Source organism: Leptosomus discolor, chromosome 6 (genome assembly GCF_034619465.1).
Source record: "Leptosomus discolor isolate bLepDis1 chromosome 6, bLepDis1.hap2, whole genome shotgun sequence".
Lineage (NCBI taxonomy): Eukaryota > Metazoa > Chordata > Aves > Leptosomiformes > Leptosomidae > Leptosomus > Leptosomus discolor.
In genome coordinates, this window is record NC_141396.1 from 18179755 (window position 1) to 18201178 (window position 21424).

At 36.2% G+C, this 21424-nt stretch overlaps 1 protein-coding gene across 2 annotated transcripts in view; it reads right to left on the reverse strand.

The window, feature by feature from the left end:
• The window catches only part of IDE (insulin degrading enzyme), a 68718-nt gene that overhangs the window by 9462 nt on the left and 37832 nt on the right, over nucleotides 1-21424 (reverse strand). For both annotated transcript variants that reach the window (XM_086467416.1, XM_086467418.1), the window contains exons 14-21: nucleotides 19354-19436; nucleotides 15048-15192; nucleotides 12209-12319; nucleotides 10063-10183; nucleotides 7038-7129; nucleotides 4613-4724; nucleotides 3335-3502; nucleotides 327-599 (exon numbers count right to left, since the gene is read on the reverse strand). In XM_086467416.1, the coding sequence (XP_086323542.1) occupies nucleotides 327-599; nucleotides 3335-3502; nucleotides 4613-4724; nucleotides 7038-7129; nucleotides 10063-10183; nucleotides 12209-12319; nucleotides 15048-15192; nucleotides 19354-19436 (1105 nt within the window). The remainder of the gene's footprint in view (nucleotides 1-326; nucleotides 600-3334; nucleotides 3503-4612; nucleotides 4725-7037; nucleotides 7130-10062; nucleotides 10184-12208; nucleotides 12320-15047; nucleotides 15193-19353; nucleotides 19437-21424) is intronic.

Sequence of the window (21424 nt, forward strand, 5' to 3'; positions counted from 1 at the left end):
ACCACTTCCAATCCTTGACATATTCTACGTCTCACTGAGTTTTAAGGGAAAGAATGTAAAGTCAATGAAGCATTTGCCAACCCCCATCATGTGAACATCAGGGAACATGTTTATCCTGTATTACTAATGGCTCCCACAGCAATGAGGTATTTTCTCAGGGCAGAAGAAAGAAATACAACTTGTAGGACACAAATCACAAAAATATATTAAATTATGTACAGGCTAGGTAAAAGTTTAAGTTGTTCCCAAATGAATACGACACTCAACAGTCACAAGCGTAGCCAAACTACAGCATCCAGTTTTAAAGGAATTATAATTTGCCTTACCTCTGTCAAAGTTATACTGCTGGGAAATGATTTCTCCCCAGTATTTAGCACATTCTGCAGACAGTTTCTTTGGTTTGTCTAGACGACGAATTGCTAAAGCTTGGATGTGTTTTTGGAAGGCCTCTTCTGTCATATCTTCTATGCATTTCTCCATAGTTTTTAAGAACGCTTCAACTCTGCTTTCTAAATAGTGTGGTGGCTTTTCAGATTGGATAATAAATCGCAGTCCCTGTATGCCATTTGCCCGACGTGGACCACTGAACACGATGTAACCTTGGCAAAACAAGAATAGTCACAAATTAAAAGAAATCCCTTGTTCCAGCACTAAGTTTGCCAAACATGGCACGTTTGACAGGAATACAATTTTACGTTTAATTCTGTATTATAAATTAAATAATGCAGGTTTTCAAAACAGTGCCACTGTATTTTTTTAAAAACCATCTTTATTTCACTGAGGTAAATATCAGTTCAGGGGAGGGGTGAGGAGGAAATGAGGCAGACCAAGACAGAAAAAAAAGGAATTCTGTCATCAGGTTAGGTAACCAGAAATTAAGCTGTACTCTAGTGCTTCATTAGACTCAACATCAGGAACTCATTATTATTTTTGTTCATAATGTCTAATCTGAATTCTCTTTGATGCAGTGTAAGACCACTATTTCTCATCTTATCAATTAGATACAAAGAAAATTTCCTTCCTTTTTGTTGCAGCTTTTGCTTATCTGAACAACTAAGCCTTTCTTCAGTCTTCTTCTGCTCTTTTAGTAACAAATCTGTCACATTTCAGTCTTTTAAATGTTGTTTTATAGCTCTCTAATCATTCCTTGATGCTCATGTCAAAACTGGACACAGTATTTCAAAGTCCTTACCTGAACAATACGTGACTATTATTGTGTGTGCATCTTGGAAGCTCCCATTTATATATTCCAGCGTTTTACACAGCAGCGTGACACTGCTGATTTACGTTCCACTTCTGATCCACTGTAACCTGTAGATTGTTTTCTACTTAACTGCTACCTAGGCAGTTGCTTCCTAGCTTGTATCTGTGCCATGATTATTCCTGCCAAACTGTTCCTACCAAACTGCATCTTCTCTCCATTCAAGTAATTTCCAAAATGTCAAACTAATTTGGAATTCTATCCTCCCACACATTTGCAGCCTCTCACAGATTAGTATTATCTGAAGATTCAGTAAGTACAGTTACTCTTCTATCATCCAGAGTTTTGATGAAAGTACTAAATAGCACTGGATCACAACAGAGCTCTGTAGAACGCCATTTTTCAAATGAACTACTGTTATCTATTCTCCACTCGTGACTTTCCAATCAGCCTTGCATCCAAACGTGTAGCACTTCCACCTATGCACTCTCTCTAGCTTGTCTGAGAATATTACGTGCCTTTCATACTACCAAGACGACATATGATATCACCACTTACATCCATACAGCCAAGCTCTGCATAAAAAAAAGTTAAGTTAGTTTGACCTGAGTTTGTCCAGTAACAGTCTCTCAGTCACCTTTTATGAATTTAGAACTGGCTCGATAACTTATTCCATGTTTTCCAGGAATTAGAATTAAGCTGACTGATCTGTAATTTCCCTGCCCTTCTCTTCCCTTTTTTAAGGAAACATATATCAATTACCTGTGTTTATTTTTCCAGTACCTCATCTATCATCCACAAATTGTCAGTTATAAGCCTTCTAATTCCAGGATTTCATATTTTTTTTTTTTTTTAATGTAATGTAGAGTTCAGGATGCCTGAACTCTTTAAAAGCTTCTAATTTAACTGAAGAACCTTTAATCTCTTATTTTCCTGTTCAAAGGTGAGCCTTGGAGTTTGATCACCTGTATTTATTTTGGAAATCTTCTGGTCACAGTTGACATTTTAAGTGAAAACTAACAAAGCCAACCTAAAACATTTTGACTTTTTTTTCCCACCATTGACAACTTTTTTCTTCCTCTTTCTTGTACTGCTCAAGCATTTATTGAATGAGTTCTTGTTACTACTACTACTGTTTAGCAAACTGCTAACTCCCGAACTTCTTTTTCCCTTAGCTTTCTCAGCAATCATTAACAATTCCATGAATTTTACTGAATTTTGCTGGTATTTCTACTGTCTTCCCTTCTAAGTCTTGTTCACTCTATCATTTGGTAGTTAAGCAGCGTTGGACATGCTCACATAGTTCCTCCTCACTGGTTCTCCCTGCTCCTCTTTAGCTGTTACCTCCAACTTCTATACAAAACCTGCCACCAGGACATTCCAAAAACCTGCTAAATAACCTGGGCCCTGTCCTACTTTCAGCACATATCTAGGTAGTTAAAGTCCCTATGACGAATATGGTATGGCTGATTCTGCTAGTTGCTCCCAAAAGGTCTAATCCTGCCTCATATGCCTTGTAGTTCAAAGTCATCACACTGAGACATTTGCCTGCCTCCCACCATTGGAAAAAACTGCACTTCTCATCAGTATTTCAGTCATTCAAACTGTCATGCAAAAGTGTCTGTCTCTCCTTGTTACCCTGTTTGGAATAACCTCATCAGTTCTCAGTCTTATTGGCACGGCAGCTTACCATTACCCATACAGCAGTATTGCTAAGATAGGGCTTATGAATCATCAAGCACACCTGGAAGTAGGATCACAAGCAGAAAAGCCCCATCTACTACTGATTCATTAAGATCTAAAATTTAGGAAACAGATCTAATCTCCTTTTGGTAAAAATTCTAGATACGAAATTTTCCGTACAATGATCCAATGTGGGTTTTTTCTTTACGCCAGAGTTGGTTTCAGATATTTCAGGCTTATCTTAAAAATCATGCTTGCTTCTTCTCAATTTAGAGTCTCTGCACAGCAACATTCCTTTGAGTCATCTGCAGTTAAAATGATTTACATTTACCAAGTGCCCTTTAAATGGCATCCAGTAAGCAGGGAAGGAACACTTCATCAGGGCTCATGTAAGCGCGGGAGTATACATGCATGTGTGTACACAGACATAATCACTATGGGAAAACTTACCTAATTGTTCCTTGGTGCGCAGAGTATTGAAGCATGGTTCTGAGATAATTTGACAAAAGAGCTCCAAAAACATATTCTCAGAAGTGCTCTGCATGTCTGTCTGGTAATATATTTCAATGCCACAATTGTTATGAACTTCATTTCTCTGTTGATACACAAACCAACCTCCTAAAAGACAAAGTTAAACACTGAAGTTCATAAAAATGTACGTTCTTATTGTCCACAATTAAAAGATGATGGTCTATCACTTGTGGAATGGAATTATAATAAACTGTTTAGGACTCTTCAAGCAGAATTGTCACTAACAGCATACTTTTCATGAAACAAGTAAAGAAAAATTATTTTAACACATCGAAATGTCACAGCTTGAGCATATCAGCAAGTAAATTGAAACTGGCTGCTTCTCCTCAAGCAACTATTTTTGGAACTGGAGTGGAATTCTGCATTGCCTCTACTGTGTAAATAGTTTCTAAAGATAATTTGTCAGAAACATTTATGAACATTAAAAATAATTCAGCATTTAATACCAACAGCTTCTTTGGTATATGGTAGTTTCCACAGGCTGACGATCAGCTATGGTTAATGGGCATTGGCTGTATAGCTACATATGTCATCACTTCTGTAGAACTCCCAGCAATTCCTTGAACCTCCTTTCTTATATATTTGATTTTTTTTTTTTGCACAATAGAAGTAAAATCCTACTCAAACACTGTAAGACCAAAAGAATTTATATTAGAAAAAACCAAAAAGTTAATTGTGTAAGAGCTTTTCGTCTTCTCAAAAAGCAACACTCATTTAGGACAATCCTTCACTGAATGGTCAATTAATACTCAAAAGTGCTTAAAGAAAGGTGCTTATTCAAATGTGTATACTATGTGTGGCAGAGAGTGGGACAGCGCTCCTATTTCCATAAATCATACAGAGTGAATTAGGGCTGAATCATAGACTCATAGAACTATCGAATGATTTGGGTTAAAATGGGCCTTAAAGACCACCTAGTTCCAACCCCCAAGTAGCCAAATTTACATACACATATTAAAAATGAAATCGAATTAACTTTCTAGTATACCAGAAAGATTATATATTAGTGTATAATTTTATTAACAAACCTACACCCTAACTATATTCTTAAATTTAAAGTTTAAAATAATTTGAAGTAAATCTAGTTTCAAAATAAACTCCTAGCAACAGAGCAATATCATTTTAAAATGCCATTAGCAAACAGAGAATCTCAATTTAATGTACATTAAAAAACTGTAAATAAATCATTTAACTTACTGTCAGGAAGTTGCACTTCTCTGTATCTCACTAGTTGACTGGGAAGGAGTGGCTTTGTATGAGCATGCTCAATGAGAGTGTCCTCAACCATCTGCATAATTCCTAATGCAGCCTGGAAGAGAAAACATAAGAGCATTTTTAACGATCATTAGTTATTCTGTACCTAACAGCAGGGTAAGAATTTGCAGGAAAGAAAAGAGGAAAGAAAAAAGAAAAAAAAAAAATCAGGAAAAGAAAGTAGGGATATTGTAATATAATAAAAATACAGCAGAAGTTAAGGAGATGAGAGGAAATGGGGGCTCGGGGGCAAAGTTTCGTGGTTTTTTTTTTGTTTTACATTTATCTTGTCTACGTGTTTAACTACTACTGCTCGACCCCAGCACTTCTGAAATTAAAGTTCAATGGACTTTTTTTCCTTTCCCTTCACCGCTTTGACGTACTCATCTTCCAAAGTTTGAAAATGAGATACCTACAATGTATGTTTGCAACGCAAATGACATGTCAGCAGATGGAATTTTAAAATAAAAAAAATTAACGGTTAAGTTCAAACATACATTCCATTGATGTTCTAGTAGTATTAGGACTCACTGCCCAGATACTTCGCTTTATTTGATGGATTAAAATAATAATATATATTTTTTTAAAAATCATAAATAGTGAAAAAAATTTTAAATCCTTAGTTTCACTCAAGAATTTAACTTCAAAAGCTTTACCTGTTACAGGTTATGTATTCATGTAGCCCCTGCATACTGGAAATTACAGTGACTTGCTACAAAGCAGTTTTGGCTGAAAGCCAGAATCTCTTAGCCTTGCACTGCCACAAACCCACAATACAAGTGATCTTACCAAAAACATGCAAGAGGTCTGAAGACTCAAACACAAACTCCCCGCAGCACCCCCCAAAACCCCCAGTCAGTATCAGACAAAAAGACTAAGGTCTAACAAAACACAGTTTGAAAGGTTTGAGAAAAAAACCCTACATATTCTGCCAATCAAGTCACCATATTAAAACAAAGTGTTTACTGTTCAGACAGATGTTCTGAACAGAATTAGTTTACTATTCATGCACTTGCAGCAAATAAATAAAAGGAACAAGCAAAAAACAAGTATCAGAATGAAATCAATTCAAGAAGAAATGGGAATTTTAAGCATCTAGATAGGTGTAATTTTTCAAAAAGTACAGATTCACTAAAAACTTTTTCAGTATTGAGAGTTGTCATGAGAGTATGTAAATTTTTATTTAATTTCAGTTGAAAAGAATTCTTAGATCCAGGTTAAAATTTCTGAGTTTTGTGAGTGATGATCACTGAAGGACAGAGAAAGTTTTCCCACCCACGTATTTTCAGGGAGGTCTGCAGATCATTTCTAATCATCACACAGCTATGGCCATAACAGTACATCCTTCCCAGTTCTCTAGCTGTAGGACTCTTCAATAGCCACCCATTATGCCAACTACAGAATGCATTTCTCTGCTATGACAGCATCACCATTGAAATCTAAAAAACTGGTCATTCAGTTGTATTTCAGAAGGAACTGACTTTCATATACAAATGTGTAAGAAATAAGGAAGGAAACCAGTGGGACTATTTTTTACATTTCTCCACATTAAAAAAAATTAAAAAATGTAGACACATCCTTGAAAAATAAAACTTTGTGCATCCAGTCCTATTGGCTCCTTCGTCTTTTTATTTTTCCCTTTCTTACTAGTTAACTTTCTTCTCCACACATTCAGCAGTTGCTACCAGTGTTTATAACATTTCCTGCTAGTGAAGGACACAGAGATGGTATAGCATAGAAATACTGCTCTACCAGCCCTACAAAAAAAAAGAATGCAAGAATGTGCAAGAAAGGTATTACGTTTTTTATTGGTACATATATTCAAATATTCAGTTAGATATCCTATACAAATACAAACCGTTACTATTTTAATGGAAGACAGAACAAGCATTTTCTGATTTTTACTCCCAAAAAGACACAACTGACAGCAGACATTTATTTTTGGTGGCCCACCATTCCTGTTTAGCTTTGTGTAAAGTAGTTCATTTGGAAGGATCTTGGATTCTTAAATCTTTGCTAGTTAGCCTGAAACTTTTACATGCAAAAGCAGGATCTGCAGCACATCGTTCCTTATGCAGCTTGATCATATCGCCATAATGACATGCAACATAGACTTTAAAATATTTAGCTCATAAGTTGTTTTTTATTAAATTTCCAAGAGCAATACAAGGACATGACTTAGCTTAATAAACCTTAAGTGAAAAAAATAACACTATGATACTCCCATAAAGATAAAAACATATGAAGTCAAATTATGAAATTGCATTTGGCAAAACTGCTCTAAGATCTGAGAAGATTAAACAACTCTTCCATTTTTTATGATGCTTTTAAATAAAAATAGTCTTATTAAAGAAAGTATCACACCAACCTGTTTTGTTATATTGCCATGGAGAAGAGCTTCAATGTGTAACCGTGACAACAGTTGAGCTATAAAGGCCTTGAGGCGGGGAAGAGTGACATCTAAAATAGATATTTAGACAGGTAAATCCATTACATGCATTTGTACATTAAGAAGTACTCAACTCATCATTAGATACTGTGCATTTCTTAGAGGAGAAACTCATCATCGTGAAACAGTGAATCTCTCCTTAAAAATGCAGCACTGGAAAGTTTCCAGGTCTGAACAGTAGCACTCATCATATAGTTTGTTTCGCTTAGAATTCACACATTGTCTGACCCAGATTCCAAAAAGAAAAGAAAAAAGCCTTCTTTCCAATCATGCCAAAAAAACATTCATTCTCCAGAGAAAACAGTTGCGACCGTTCAGGTGGTGTTCCAAGATAAAGCCTTAGTTATTAACTAAACAAGCAGCATGTAGTTTATAACACTCGAGAAACACAGTGTGCATTTACCATCCAGACTGAAAAAAGAACCTCAACTCAAATGCAGTGTTTTGATAGTATCTTTGCAACAAACAATAAACAAGAAAAGTATTTTTTCAATATAGCCCAGAGTACACATACACACACATTCTATGTTAGTCTGTCTTTGCAAGCAATTTTCATGTATAATGCAAAGTACACCTTCACATATAGAATCAATGGAATGAGAGAGGAAGGATGGTTGAATGGATAGGGGGTTCATCCCAAAGTTAACATCTCCATTCTTAATTCCCTGACTCTACAAAAATACCCACACTATATTACCAAATCTATTAATTACTCATTTTGTCACTCTCTCAACTAAAATAAAAACTAAAAACACTGGTGTACTTCACAAAAGTTTTGAAGAGACAAATGCAATTAAGATTATGAGGTCATTCAGTTATTCAGTTGGATGCACACATATCTAACAGATTTGTGATTTATATTAGAAAAACCTATACTGTGCTTATCAGTCTTTCCCTCTCTTAAAAGAGGTAACTGACCACCAGTAAAAACATTCATTTCCACGTTTTTCCCTGGTTCCAAATCAACTCTTTATTGTTGTATAATCTTAACCTTTATTTTTGCCTCTAGAAATTCTTATTAATAGTGCAAAAGATTAGTCACATTGAGTGAGAAAAATAAAAGTTAAAAAAAAATTACACATACAAACTCCCTGTATTTCAAGCCAATGTCCAGCAGTGCTAAGTAGACAGCATTCCTTTCCAGCATTCCATTTTTAGCCACACTTATGCTGAATATGGTAGCGTTAATCTTATAAAGGCAACTTACACATGGAACAGAAAATCTCTTATTTTTTCAAAATTCAGTAATCATTAAAAAAGGAATGACCTACATACAGCTGAACCCACTGCCATGAAAACCAGTGTTAGTTTTGTCATTGACTTCACAGGCAGCACTGGCACCACTGCTGACCTCAGAGGCACCTGCAATCATTCAAGAAACTATACAACTAAACATTTATATTTCTATCCTGGAGCAATCCTGTAATAGCTTTCTAGCAGCACAGAGGCTTCCAACTCTGGTTTGTGGCCCATGCTGTGTGCATTGGTGTAGAGGCACCTCAGCTGGGCTGTCAGTTGTGTCACCTTCTTAGAGGAGCACCCCTTAATTCCTTTGAGATATTTCACTGGTGTTCCCCTGTTGGCTCCTGTTACCTCAGGAGCCCCTGGCTCATCTCCATCAGACTTCAAGCGTGCTGCAGCATAGCCAGCATGCCTCAGAGCAAGAGGCTGAGGGCACTTGCTAGCACCCCATGTCTCTAACCATGGCGTGTCATCCCACAGCTTGTCATAAGCATGCCTGATTGTTATCCCTCTCCCCCTTCAAGTCTAGTTTAAAGCTCTGTCAATGAGCCTCACAAGCTCCCGGCCAAAGACCCTCTCCCCCCCTCTGAAAAAGGTGAATCCCATCTGACACCAGCAAGCCTGGTGCTGCGTAGGCCATCTCATCATCAAAAACCCCAAAACCGTGGCAGTGACACCAGCCATGGAGCCACGTATTAATAGACTTGGTCCCTCTATTTCTTCTAATGCTGCTGCCTGCAACTGGAAGGGGAGAGGAAAAAACCTGTGCTCCACATTCCCTCACCAACCGTCCTGAGGCCCTGAAGTCTCTTTTGATCACTCCTGGACGACGTGTTGCAGCTTCATTGCCACCCACATGGAAGAGCAGTAATGGGTAATAATCTGAGGGCCATACCAAGCTAGGGAGTTTCCTAGCAATGTCCTTAACTCAAGCCCCAGTGAGGCAGCAGACCTCCCTAAGAGGGGGTCTGTCCGACATACTGGACCCTCTGTTCCCCTCAGAACGGAGTCTCCTACAACTATTACCCAATATTGCAAGATATTTTGCAAACTGCCCCAGTAACAGCCTTTTGTTGCAACACAGTAAGATACGGGTAGGGAAGAGTCCTTCATCTATTACTAAAATCAATTAAATATCCTAATTTGAAATTTCTTCTTCATTCAAATACAGTGGGGTGCTTGCTCTTTGTTAAGAACCACCATGTTCTTTATTCTTTATTAATGTTATTATCTACAGAAACTACCTTTCTTTATTATCTACAGTTCTTTATTATCTATAGAAACAGGAGTTAAGATTTCCTGATAACGGAAAAAACAAAATAGCATGCACATTGGTAAGTACAACGCAGATACACTCCGATGTGTCTGCACAATGTCAACTGGAGCCAAATGATTTTAGCAGTGTTGGTTAAGCACTGGAACTACCATACCCAGGCTCACCCCACAAAGCCATTCAAGTTTTGCCTGAACTTTTACCTGCAAGTTTTGCCATTTGAAGCCTTTTGCCAGAACTACAATACTTTCTAGAAACTGGAGGACAAGTGCAGAGGCACTGACATCCATCAGCATCAGCTCACATCTGGCACTGCAGGGGCTTCACTTGAATAACGGGCAGAGTTCAAAAAAGGTACCTTCACTAGTTTAGTAAGAAGATATTTTCGATAAGAAATAACAAAAATGATAAAAACTGGCAGAATATTACCATCTAGAGCTTCTTTTAATTCATCTTTGGTCCAAGCAACTTCTGTCATCAGGAGTCGAAGATAATACATTGCATGCTGGTGAGGCTGTTCAGCCCTGAAGTTGTTAAGCGATCTCATGTACTAAAACAAAATAATTAAGTTAAAATTGTGGAACTCTATTTCTAAACATAAAATATTAACCTTGTACTCTCAACTTCATGTACCATCAAAAAGTGTCAAGAACATCCTCTTGCTTGTTAGACATGTTAAAAAATTGTGTTAAATTACCTTAGTAATAACATGGGCTTCTGAGCCTACGGATTAAGCAGTAACCATTAAGATAATTGAAATGAGCATGAAATCAAACTTGTCCATAAAATTAATGACTGGAAATTAAATTATTGCAGTTAGACCTAAATAAGTATTTAGATCAAGTTGCCCTACCCAGGAAATATGCATTCTGTGACGACTGTCTGGCAGAGGGGTAGGGCAACATCGTTAATAGAAAATTTATTTTTCTCCCAGTTGCCTCCCTGGGATGACTTGGTTAGAAAAATACAAGACCATCTGGGAAATTCTTTGCATTCTTTGCCTGGATAAAGGAGGTATGAGAGAATAATCAAGTGAGCTTTTCTAAAGAAACTCCTTTCTAGTCCAGCTGAACCTTTACAGAATAAGCAAAACCTTTTTCCTCTACCAGAGGAACTGCAAAGCACAAACTAGTAGTTTTGGCAAGCTGGGATCATTTCCAGTACAGGAGGAAAGTAACTCATTTAAAAGCATGAGTGAGAAACAGCAAGCATGAAGTTGCTGATGATGAATCCTTCTATCTGTTCCAAACAGAAGCCAGAGGCTTGTATCTCCCTTATCTGTTAGGTGTAGGCATGAGGGGAAAAACTGCAATCTCCCCATCTGGTTTGACTTTTTTGTATTTTGTCCTTATTTTACACACACAAAAGGCTTATGTAACGAAAGTCTACAAAATGACAAAACATGCACAATACAAAGTTCAAGTTAACTGTAGAGACAATCAGGGGAAAATATCTTAAACTAAAAGAAAATAATCCAAAATAGACCATTCACAGATCTGTGGGTTGGGGTTTTTTACCTCTACATTTGTCACATCCCGTTAAAACTTTCTAGACAATGAATCTGTCTTAGGTACACAGAGCCCTAAATAAAAGCGCTGTTGTAATGAATCTACCTCATGTTTGAGGTCCACCTGCTTAGAATTTCCTACTAAACAGTAATGAACTAAAGATGGCCCTGGTGTCTGTCTAGGCCAGCCATCAGCAGCAGAGGATTAAAGTAACACTAGAGCAAGCATGGAGTGATCTTCCCTGCAGCCCGAGCTCTCATTTACTGCAGACTATTTGCAAGCTTTCTGGGCCAGAAGTCAGCCAGTTCCCCAACTCCAGTCTAGTCCTTGTGCACTCACTCATACCTCCACAGCAGCTCATTGCTGTGAGTGCCAATATCCAATTTGTTCATTTCCTTTGTTTTACCTCTGTCTTGCTCTAAAGAAAGCGCCAGAAGAACCATTATGTATCTTGTTTGGCTCAGCAAATGTAATCATTGTTCATAAACTTACTTCAGGAGCTAATCTGAATAACATTCCATATAGAGAGAGGGATCGCTCATTAAATTCAGGAAGTGAGAAGTCAGCATATACTTAACCAGCTAGTTACTTTTGCACCAAAGGATCTTGGCCCAGGAGCAGAGCTCCTCTTCACATCTGAGAAGATATGTTGCAAATCTCTTCAACACTTCCTTTCCCCCTTCATCCATTTTCCCCTTCTTTCATTGCTAAATGCCGTTGGGACATTTCCAAACTGTGAAACGTGATATAAAGTTAAGATTTCACCCCCATCCCTCTTCTTAGATTTCTACTCCTATCAAAGCAAGTTGCAATCCCTTGATCAATCATAAGACAGACCGACCGGAAGAAGATTCCAGGGTCAGTTATTTTTAACCAAAGAATGCAATACAAACACTCTGGGGAACTCAAGGCCACAAAAAAAGACAAGAGAAAAAAAAGCTTCTGCAGTCCCAATGAGGCAGAATTTCACTTTGTATTTCCACGGATAACCAGCCCTCAGACTTAATTACAAGTCAATGCATTCAATTTAAAATTAATCCAAAATGGAAACTTCTCATGTAGCTTACCGCTTCCTTGATAATTTCAAATCGTTTTTCATCAATCTCAAAAGTAGCCATTTTCTCAATGATCTTCTTAAGCAAGATATGTTGCTTGTCATTATAACCTTTTACAGAAAGCTATGGAAAAAGCGCATAATTTGCTTTAAATATGGAAGATAAAAGAACAAAACTATTACCAAGTCTTGTATAATTCAGAGAACAACACACTTTTCAACACTTACTCTAAATTCAACATTATTCAACATTAACTCATTCTGAAATAAAATCCCTTTACCCATCAAAAGATAACTAACTGATGAATAAAATATTGCATATTTGCCTAGGAGTTACGAATGCAGAGAATTAATGTAATTTCATGCTGATGTAAGCGAATTGTACTCAGAATACAGGTTTTTAATAATTACGAGTATTGAGTCCAGTCAGTAAACTGTGCATGTGGAGTACTGCAATAGTTTTACTCTAGGTGTCTCATTTTAGTAATGAAATCTAGATTCACAGCCTTCTTAAGTATTCTCTCCCATTTACTTTAAACCTTGTTTCATTTTTATCTTGTTGCTCAAAATAAAATTTTACGTAAGTGGAAGTAAGCAGTACTACAAGAAAACGGGTACTTCAACAGCAACACAGTTTATAACAAGGATGGTGCTGGGCTGAAACACCAAGGTAGACAGTTGTAATGATCATACACAGTTTTTTGAAAGTATACATGAAATAAACTTACGCCATTTAAAAAAACAACACAAACTTAAAAATGACTACATGATTGGATCAAGCTACAGAAGGCCTTTTGGGGGGGGAAGAAAACTTCAAAATTTGGTATCTCAAAACAGAAATTTAATGTGCAGTTTAACTATTAAGGGTAAAAACTAGATTTTAGGACACAAAGCAACATACAGGTAAACTCCAGCTTTTCAGTAGGAACAATTTTTTCTTCCATAGTTGCTGAAACGTACCTGAACCACGAATTTGAAGAAAAAGCTATCATAAATGGATCTATGACAAAGGCTGACATCCTAAATTAGCATAAGAACCCAAACTGTTCAACAATCATCATGGGTGTCTGTTTGCAGTGTAGCATCTGTCCTTGCTTAATCAATCAACATTGTACAGTTACACGTATTGACTATAAAACTTCTCACGATATAGAAAAGAATATTAGAAGTTCCCAGATATCAAAATGGAATAAACTGGTTGTAATACATAAAAATAGAATCTTTACAATAGAAGAATATAAAGACTCCACAAAAAACAGTTAACATTTAAAGTAACTCTAACTTCTGAACTGTGGCTAAAAATGAAGAAAATGACACACACGCCTTTTTTTTTTTTTTAAAAAAAAAAGGAATTCACTCTGACCATGGAAATGCCAGCAAGCTTTGAAACTGAGAATAGATAACCATGTTTGCAGTAAGTGAATGCTACCAGGATATGAGATTTCCGTTGGATAAAACGGAAATTGCAGCACTTACTTTCATACAGATAATGTGAAGACAACATACAGTATATTTTCTTACCAAGATGTTTTGGAAAATAGTACTTCTATAGGTAATTTTAAAACACATTTTGGTATACAATGATGGTTAATAAAAGCTTTTAACAGAACTTCAAGAGAGACTATTAAAATCTCGTATCATAAATCTCATAGGAGAAGTTGAGTAAGAAATAATCATTTATCATAAGATCAGTATTTATCAAGTAAGTATTGTCAGCACTTTAAAACAGATTATAAAACACGTAATAAAAACAACACTAAGGAAAAGCCATGAATATCCAGCATAGCATTCTAATGAACACATGCACAATCCATTTCCACAGCTCACTACAGCAGAATTAGAGAATTATAACAAAATCTGTAAAGTTGAGATGCATTCAACAGAGAAGTTAATCTTTTATATAGAAACCAGGAATAGTACTTTCAAGATTACCATGCAAGCAAGTAAAAATGTGAACTGGAATGCAACACTGCACACATGTTCACAAGACACTGCAATCTTGAACAGGTCACTCAGTACTGATTAAAATACTTTGCCTTTAATTCATGAGATATATGCAAGGAAAAAAACATTAACCATCTCATTTAGAAATGCAGAAGTCAAATGTTTTCTCCAAGCTCAACAACTCCCAAGCTGTTTCATTTCCTCCTCCGTTTTTTTCTTACTTACAAGTATTGCATTCATTCCTGATGCAATGCCATAGATCAAACCTGAGAGGCGTGCTGCATATGTATACTCTTTTAAATCATCCTTCAATAACCTGATAAACAGGTATGTCATGTTGCAATGGAGAGGATCAGCATAAATGTAGCGACTAACAAAAAGAAAAACAAAAGAAATGCTTTGATACCTCAAGCAGTGACAAAGTAATGGATGAAGAAACATGACTGAAGAGTATGTATATGCAGCCTCATGATCAGTAGTTCTTGAACAGGAAAGCTGAAGCGTACCATTTATTTAATAGCATGAACAGGGGGTCTTCTACCCCGTCAGTCAGAAAGTTTTTAGTAGATATCTGACAAACTGAAATAAATATGTAAGCTTGGATTAGGGTTGCTTTTTTCTTTTTTTAAAATGGAGGAATAAATCTTACAACTAATTAATTTCATGAATGATATAAAAATAAAGAAGAAAATTTGTTTAATATAAATGAAAAGATTGTTGAAGACTTCGAACAAAATTCAACTTAAAGCTCAAATTAAAGAAAGGATGGTTAATAACCAAGATCAAAAGGAGTAACAGCCTTAGACCCATTTTTGAAATAAAAATCCTTCCATCAAATCAATATAAAAAATGTTGATGAGTGGAAGTAGTTTTAAGGCTCAAAGCTTTTCCTTGATTTGGGTACTTACATACATCCCATAGATGGTATTTTGGAGATCATAGTTCAAGCCAGCTAGTTCTGCTGCATATGCATACTCGTTGAGGGAGTCTTTGAGTAGTTCAAGGTACAAATAAGCCATGTTACAATGCAAGGGATCCACGTAAGCAAATGGGCTGGAAGAAAATGGTGAAAGTAAAATATGCAGTTTAAAATTATTTTTCAATTTCTTTTGGCCTTTTAAGTTTGATCTGAAGGAAACAATATTTACTGTGAGTATGCTGACAGATCCCATTACGACGGATTCCTGTTTTGAAGCTGAATATGAAGACACCTGGAAATAATTATTTAGCTTGCTTATGGTTTGAGCAATGCCTAAATATATTGAAGATTCCAGAGGTATTCTCTTATTTGTACTCATAAATCAAGTCACGTTATATTTACTTTGCTGCACAGTCAGAATTCATCAGAAGTAAAATAAACTAAATACACTCTGAATAACCGACATAATTTAATAGACTGAAATGAAAGCCCATGTGCTGAACATTAATTTAATTAATACTTCTACACTATCAGAAAACAAAGTAGTTTCTATTACAAAAATTAAGAGATTAGCAATTTGTTGTATGAAAAATACGAACTACATGCTAAGTTCAGCTCAGGAAAGAAGTTTGGCATATCCACTTTCATTCCACCATAATTTTTTGTGTTATCTTTTTAACGGCAACAACTACACAAGTTCTACTGTTGTATTAGAAGCATCTGATCACGTACAATACTGCAGCAAATTTCTCAAAAAGAAAAATGCAACTCAAAGACTCAAGCCATGTTTCAACTGCGCTAATGGTTAAACATCTGTGTTTAAAGATTTGCAAAGACAAGACAAGTTATTTGTACTATGAGTGAATATGCATTTCTAAAGCTTCTGAAGTGCATGTAAATTCATTATCAATTTCACAGAAATAACCAGCAGCATGTAAAACCAGTTTGCTGTCAGGATATGACTTACAGTTCAAAACCACATCATTTGCACTAATCTTCCATAAGCAGTCACTAACGGTCATATTCAGAGACATGCTATTATATATGTATTTGCCTATATAGCATGGTATTTCATAGTGTATACCAACATTAATTTAGTAAAACAAAGATCACATCACCAGAACGCACATGCTGATAACTTCAAAATACATTGCAAAGGTATTTTTAAGAAGGTTCCTAGTAGTTTTTAATAAGGCCTTGACTTCTTCCTTTTAGATTAAGGGAAGGAATCAGAGAAAAGATAAAAAAGATTAAAAAAAAAAAAAGTCTATTGGAGAAGGGAGCCTGCTGTAGTCTGAAATCTTAGCTAGAATATGCTTTTTTACTACCACTGGGTTAATTATTCTGGGCTTGGGCTTGTGTAACTTAAGCAAACATGCCGGGGGGGAAGTCTCTGCTATTTGCATTTCTCCCTACAATAAGAATTTCCCAAAACTGAGCAATTTCAATATGCCAAATGCTGCAAATCCAATTAATTCTGAATTTTTTAATTAAGACTGAATTCAAAGCAAGATGTCAGTCTATCCTATGTCATTATAAACCTTCCTCCAAACTCATTATATTATTTTCCATTTAGATACCAGAATAGAGACTTAATCAGTTTGAGTGATTACTACGTCTGTATCAGTTACAACTTCTGTAAACTCATTTAGCCGGCAAAGGCCAACAGGGAGTTTCAAAAATAATGAAGACTACTAAATCATTAATCCAAGTGAAAAATAACAGAAAACAATTATTATAACACTGCTCTGTGAGTTGCCTTCTATTACTAACAACTTTGTAAATAAATGCTTTTTTGACTAGTCTTGAGGAAGCAGAACAACTCAATCACTGACAGTATTTGAAAAATCTTAGTCTAGTCTTTTCCTCTTTCAAACAGGGCTGTAATTGACATAGGGGGAATCAACACTGTGTGTTGATCCTGGGTTACCTTATGAGCAACTCAAGTTGCTTGAAATATTTCCTAAACTGGAAGGTAGCGAGTACCCAGTTAAAAATAGTTAGCATTGTATTTTTAACATCCATCTCTAAACCCTGGGAAACTTGAACTGGAGAGTTTATAACTACCTTTAGAAAGTTTTCAAAACAGCAGCAACTACATTGTTATGATGCTTCCTTTTAAACAAGGATACTTGTTGAGTTCTTAAGTCATAATTCATAAGGAGGCAAAAGCTTGTCAAGCAGCCTAAAGGATGATGGTAAGTCTGTGTCAGAGGTTTTTACTGTGGTGTTTCTTTAATGCAAGACTTCTGCCACGTGTTAAGGATTTTCAGTTTTGGAACAAAGTGACTTCAAGAGGTTCATATACTCTGATAGTTCCTATGGGATTTGTATGTTTGTATCATCAACCTCCTCTTAATTCATCTACACAGCAGTGTAGATGGTGCTATAATATCTGGGTCAGGAATTCTTCCAAAGATTCGTGATGATCAGGGCTGCAGGCAGAAGAAATCCTCCTCCTTTTTGCAATCTTACTGAAGCAGCCTGTATTATGAACAAATTCTTGTAATCCAAGGCAGCATAGCCATCATATTCTGATCTAGAATTGAGGCTAAAACTTTTTATGAAAACTCGTGTTATTAAGATGTCTTTATTCACCAACTCACTTGGCCAAAAGAGCTATGCATAATTTCATCAAGTCTCATGAATAAACACTACACATTTCTCCATTTCCTCCGATGACCATCAGCATCACCAGTCTCAAAAAGAGAGAGATTCACTAAGAATCTTTCTTAAGTATCAAAACCAGACAAACCTGCTTACAACTTCTTTGGCCAGTATTACCAACATCTCCTCACATCCGTTCATATACAATTACCACCTTATTTTTAAAGAAAAGCAAAGGACCCTTGTCCCCCACCCTAAGAAAAAAAGCCAGGTTTCCACCTGTAACCATTCCTGGGAAGAAAGAGGCAAATCACTCCACTACATTAGCCAGCAAAGCTCAAGTACTCCCTTGTGTGCTCTACGTAAAATCAGTTATCTTTTAATCGTTCACAAACTGGTACAGAGACTGGAACACTCACAGTTCACTTGGAACTGATTTAAAAAAAAAAAACAAACCCACAACTGTGTAACAAACTCAGTGTCCATCAATAAAATCCTGTTTTGGATTTTAGCCAAACATAGTACAAGGGAAAGCCACCAGGTATGCACAAAGAAGTCAAAGTATTGCAATTGTCGTTCTCTGAATAAGAGCTGAGCAGTTACCATTTTGATCTTCTACTTCCTTATACACCGAAGACGAAACAGTTGTAATGTTTGCCCTGTGGTTTCAAAAAGCAAAAAGAAAGAGGAAATGCCCAGGCAACCTATCTTCCCCAACTAGTACCAACACCAACACCAAGATCTGACACCCTCTGAAAAAACCCTCCATCTAAAAATCTGTCAAGAAAAATTTCAAGTGCTCACTTAAAACAAGGACTGAACAGTGCACCTAACAAGCGTGTACCAGAGCCAATATAACAGCCTTCCCAGCAATATCACAGAATCATTTAATGAGGCCAAAGGAGCAGAGTTCCTGAATTTATTTTCACTTTCAGTAGTCCAGCACAGAAATAGCTGCACTTTAAAGACAGCAGTATCTTTTTTTAATTCAAAAGTTAGAAATTATTACTTGAAAGGAACACTAAGAAGGTACATCATTGTCATGATAACAAAAAAAAAAAAGAAAAAAGAAAAAAAGGGTAATTTTCCTGTGACAAAAATGACGTAAGCCCATAATTAACATTATACACTTTATCATGAGGAGAAAAATCACACATTCATGGCTAATACACTGCTCTTCAGAAAAAAAAAAAAAAAAAAAAGAGCTGTCAGTGTCAGTGAAATAAAATCACATAATTTTAAGCACTTAAGATTTTTATACTGGCTTGCATTATGCAAATTAAAACAGAATTTGAACCTAAGACTATTATCAGAATAGCACTTTATAAAGAAAACACCATCTTAAAATAGCTGTGATTTAGTCATTAAAAATAAAACACACCCATTTTTAAAGAGTTACATTGCAATATGTAGTAGGTCTTTTTGACAAGCATATTTTACGTACAGCAAAGAAAATTTGTTATAAACCTTCTAGATTAATTTCTCCTGTTGCTATAGATGGAGCACCTCAAACTGCTTAACCTACATGAGCCTTCCTGCTATCTGTATCTCACTGTATATTCCCAAGTAAGGAGAAATGTTTTAAAGCCTCAATACATGCAAGAAAGTTTTTGCCACAGAAACGGAGATTCCCAACAAACAAGAAACTTCTGGAGAGCAATTTATGTGATACACTTAACATTGCATACCTGAAAAATTCAAAGTTGAGACAAGCTTTCGGCAAAAAAAATTTGTCATCTTGCTTGAACCACAGTTTGCTCATAGCAGTGTCCTGTGTCAAGAAAAGAGGTTTTGTTAAGTCACCTAACTTTTAACCGTAATACACCACACTTAAAGTCTCTTCACCACTTCAAATCTCACTTTAGTGTTGTCCCCTTGCATCCATCCATCCTTATTGAGACTCTCTTCTTACCATGTCACCTTAACAAGCAGTTAAATGGCTGCCGCACTGTGAATGAGCTTATGAGCTTCTTATAAAATTGGAACTACCCTTCTAGAGCAGGAGTGATCGAAGGCAAATACAGAGCTAGCTTCACAAAATTCCCTGCTAATGCTGGCATTAAAAGTTGTGCCATTATGCAGCACTAAAGCAGCATACAGTCACATGTTTTAGACAAAGAATATAATTGTGTATTTAACGCTTTTAGTGAAAAGTATTAATGCATTGTATGTTGTTTTAAAGTAACAGTGGTAACAAAAACACATACACATTTAGAAAAAGTAGTAAAACTAGTTGGGAATTGGTTAAAACATCTGTCACCACAATTTTTTAGAATAATCTCCTAGTACAGGAAAGAATCTAAACAACCTACCCTACTGCTTTTTCTCCCACAAAACCTGTGAAATATATTCTCTCTCTCTGTTCCAACTCTAGTTAACTTTATCCCCTCAACACTTTTTCTTTAAATTACTATACATAAGAAGAGTGAACTTTTAAATGTAAAATTATTTTTCTCTCATATATTTGAGCAGATGTTCTGTGCTTCTCAGGGATTTGGCATGGTATTTTCCTCCTCCTTTTTGCATAAAACAAATGTCTCATCTCTTACAGCACACTTTCCTCTACACAATATTGGACTCATACTAAAAAGCCAAATTACAGCTTCTCTCTGAGACAAAAAAAAATTTATTCTATTAAATTGCTGCTATGCAGTTGAGAATACATCTTTCATCAGGGACAGAATGAAGTACAGCTGAGCCTGTCTGTAGTACTGGAGACCTGATCCAATAGCTGGAGGTTGCTACCTGCAGTCCACAGTAACAATTCAGCCCTCAGGCCAAAGTCCATCTCCTAACCGCCTTCTTTCCTGAAGGTTTTTCAAGGCAAGATGTGCCATTACAACAGAGATAACCTAGCAACACGCTGCCAGTGAAAATGGCCATCCTGTTCCTGCACTTATGTTCCCACCCCTCCCTTTCTCCCCAACACTGGTCCAGTCCATAGCAAGCTCACAGCTCACTTAAGCATATAAAACAGCAAAAAAATTGCTTTTGTTTGTACAGATAATCTCTGCTAATTTAGTTCTTGCGATGTTTTGCCATGAGATCAGACAAATGCCAGGGCCCACAAAAGGAAAATGGCACAGACATACAGCTGGGGAGAAAATAAAGAGATGCAGGCAAAATAGATAATGTCTATTTCATCAAGTACAGAAGATTAAAAACATTTTCACTCTCAGAAAACGTATTTTAAAGGCAAAGGAAAAACTACAAGCAAATACATTTCCAAAGCAGTGATGGCTTAAAGCAAAGCTTTTGTGTGGATCAATTGCCTAGTTGCTACAGAGACAGTGAAGGACCACCAGGTTTCTGTAGCAAACGAATGAGTGTTACTTAATAGAGCTGTAGTATGTGTCTCTGCTGAGGTTTAGAGTTTCAGTTCATGATGAACATAAACATATGCTAAACGTCCTCTTCTGTTAATACTACTGCTCAAAGTACATACTTAAAATGCCCTGTGCAGAAGAAACATGTTTTCCTAAAGGATGTGTAAGTATTAAAGTAGACTTATATTAATCTAGTGAGCAAAAAGTATTCCTGAATTGAGTATTCAAGCTGAAGCACATGTAACTGCAGAAGACTCTTCCTATTCATCCTCCAACTAAGCCTAGAACAGACATAAGCATTAGCAAAGACAACTACACTTTAGTAGTGAAAGTAATTTTTAGTAAATTTTAGGTACTCAGAAAAACTGAGATTTGCTAAACATATTGAGATCATTAAATGACGCTTCCAGAGACTGGAGAGTTATGTTTACTT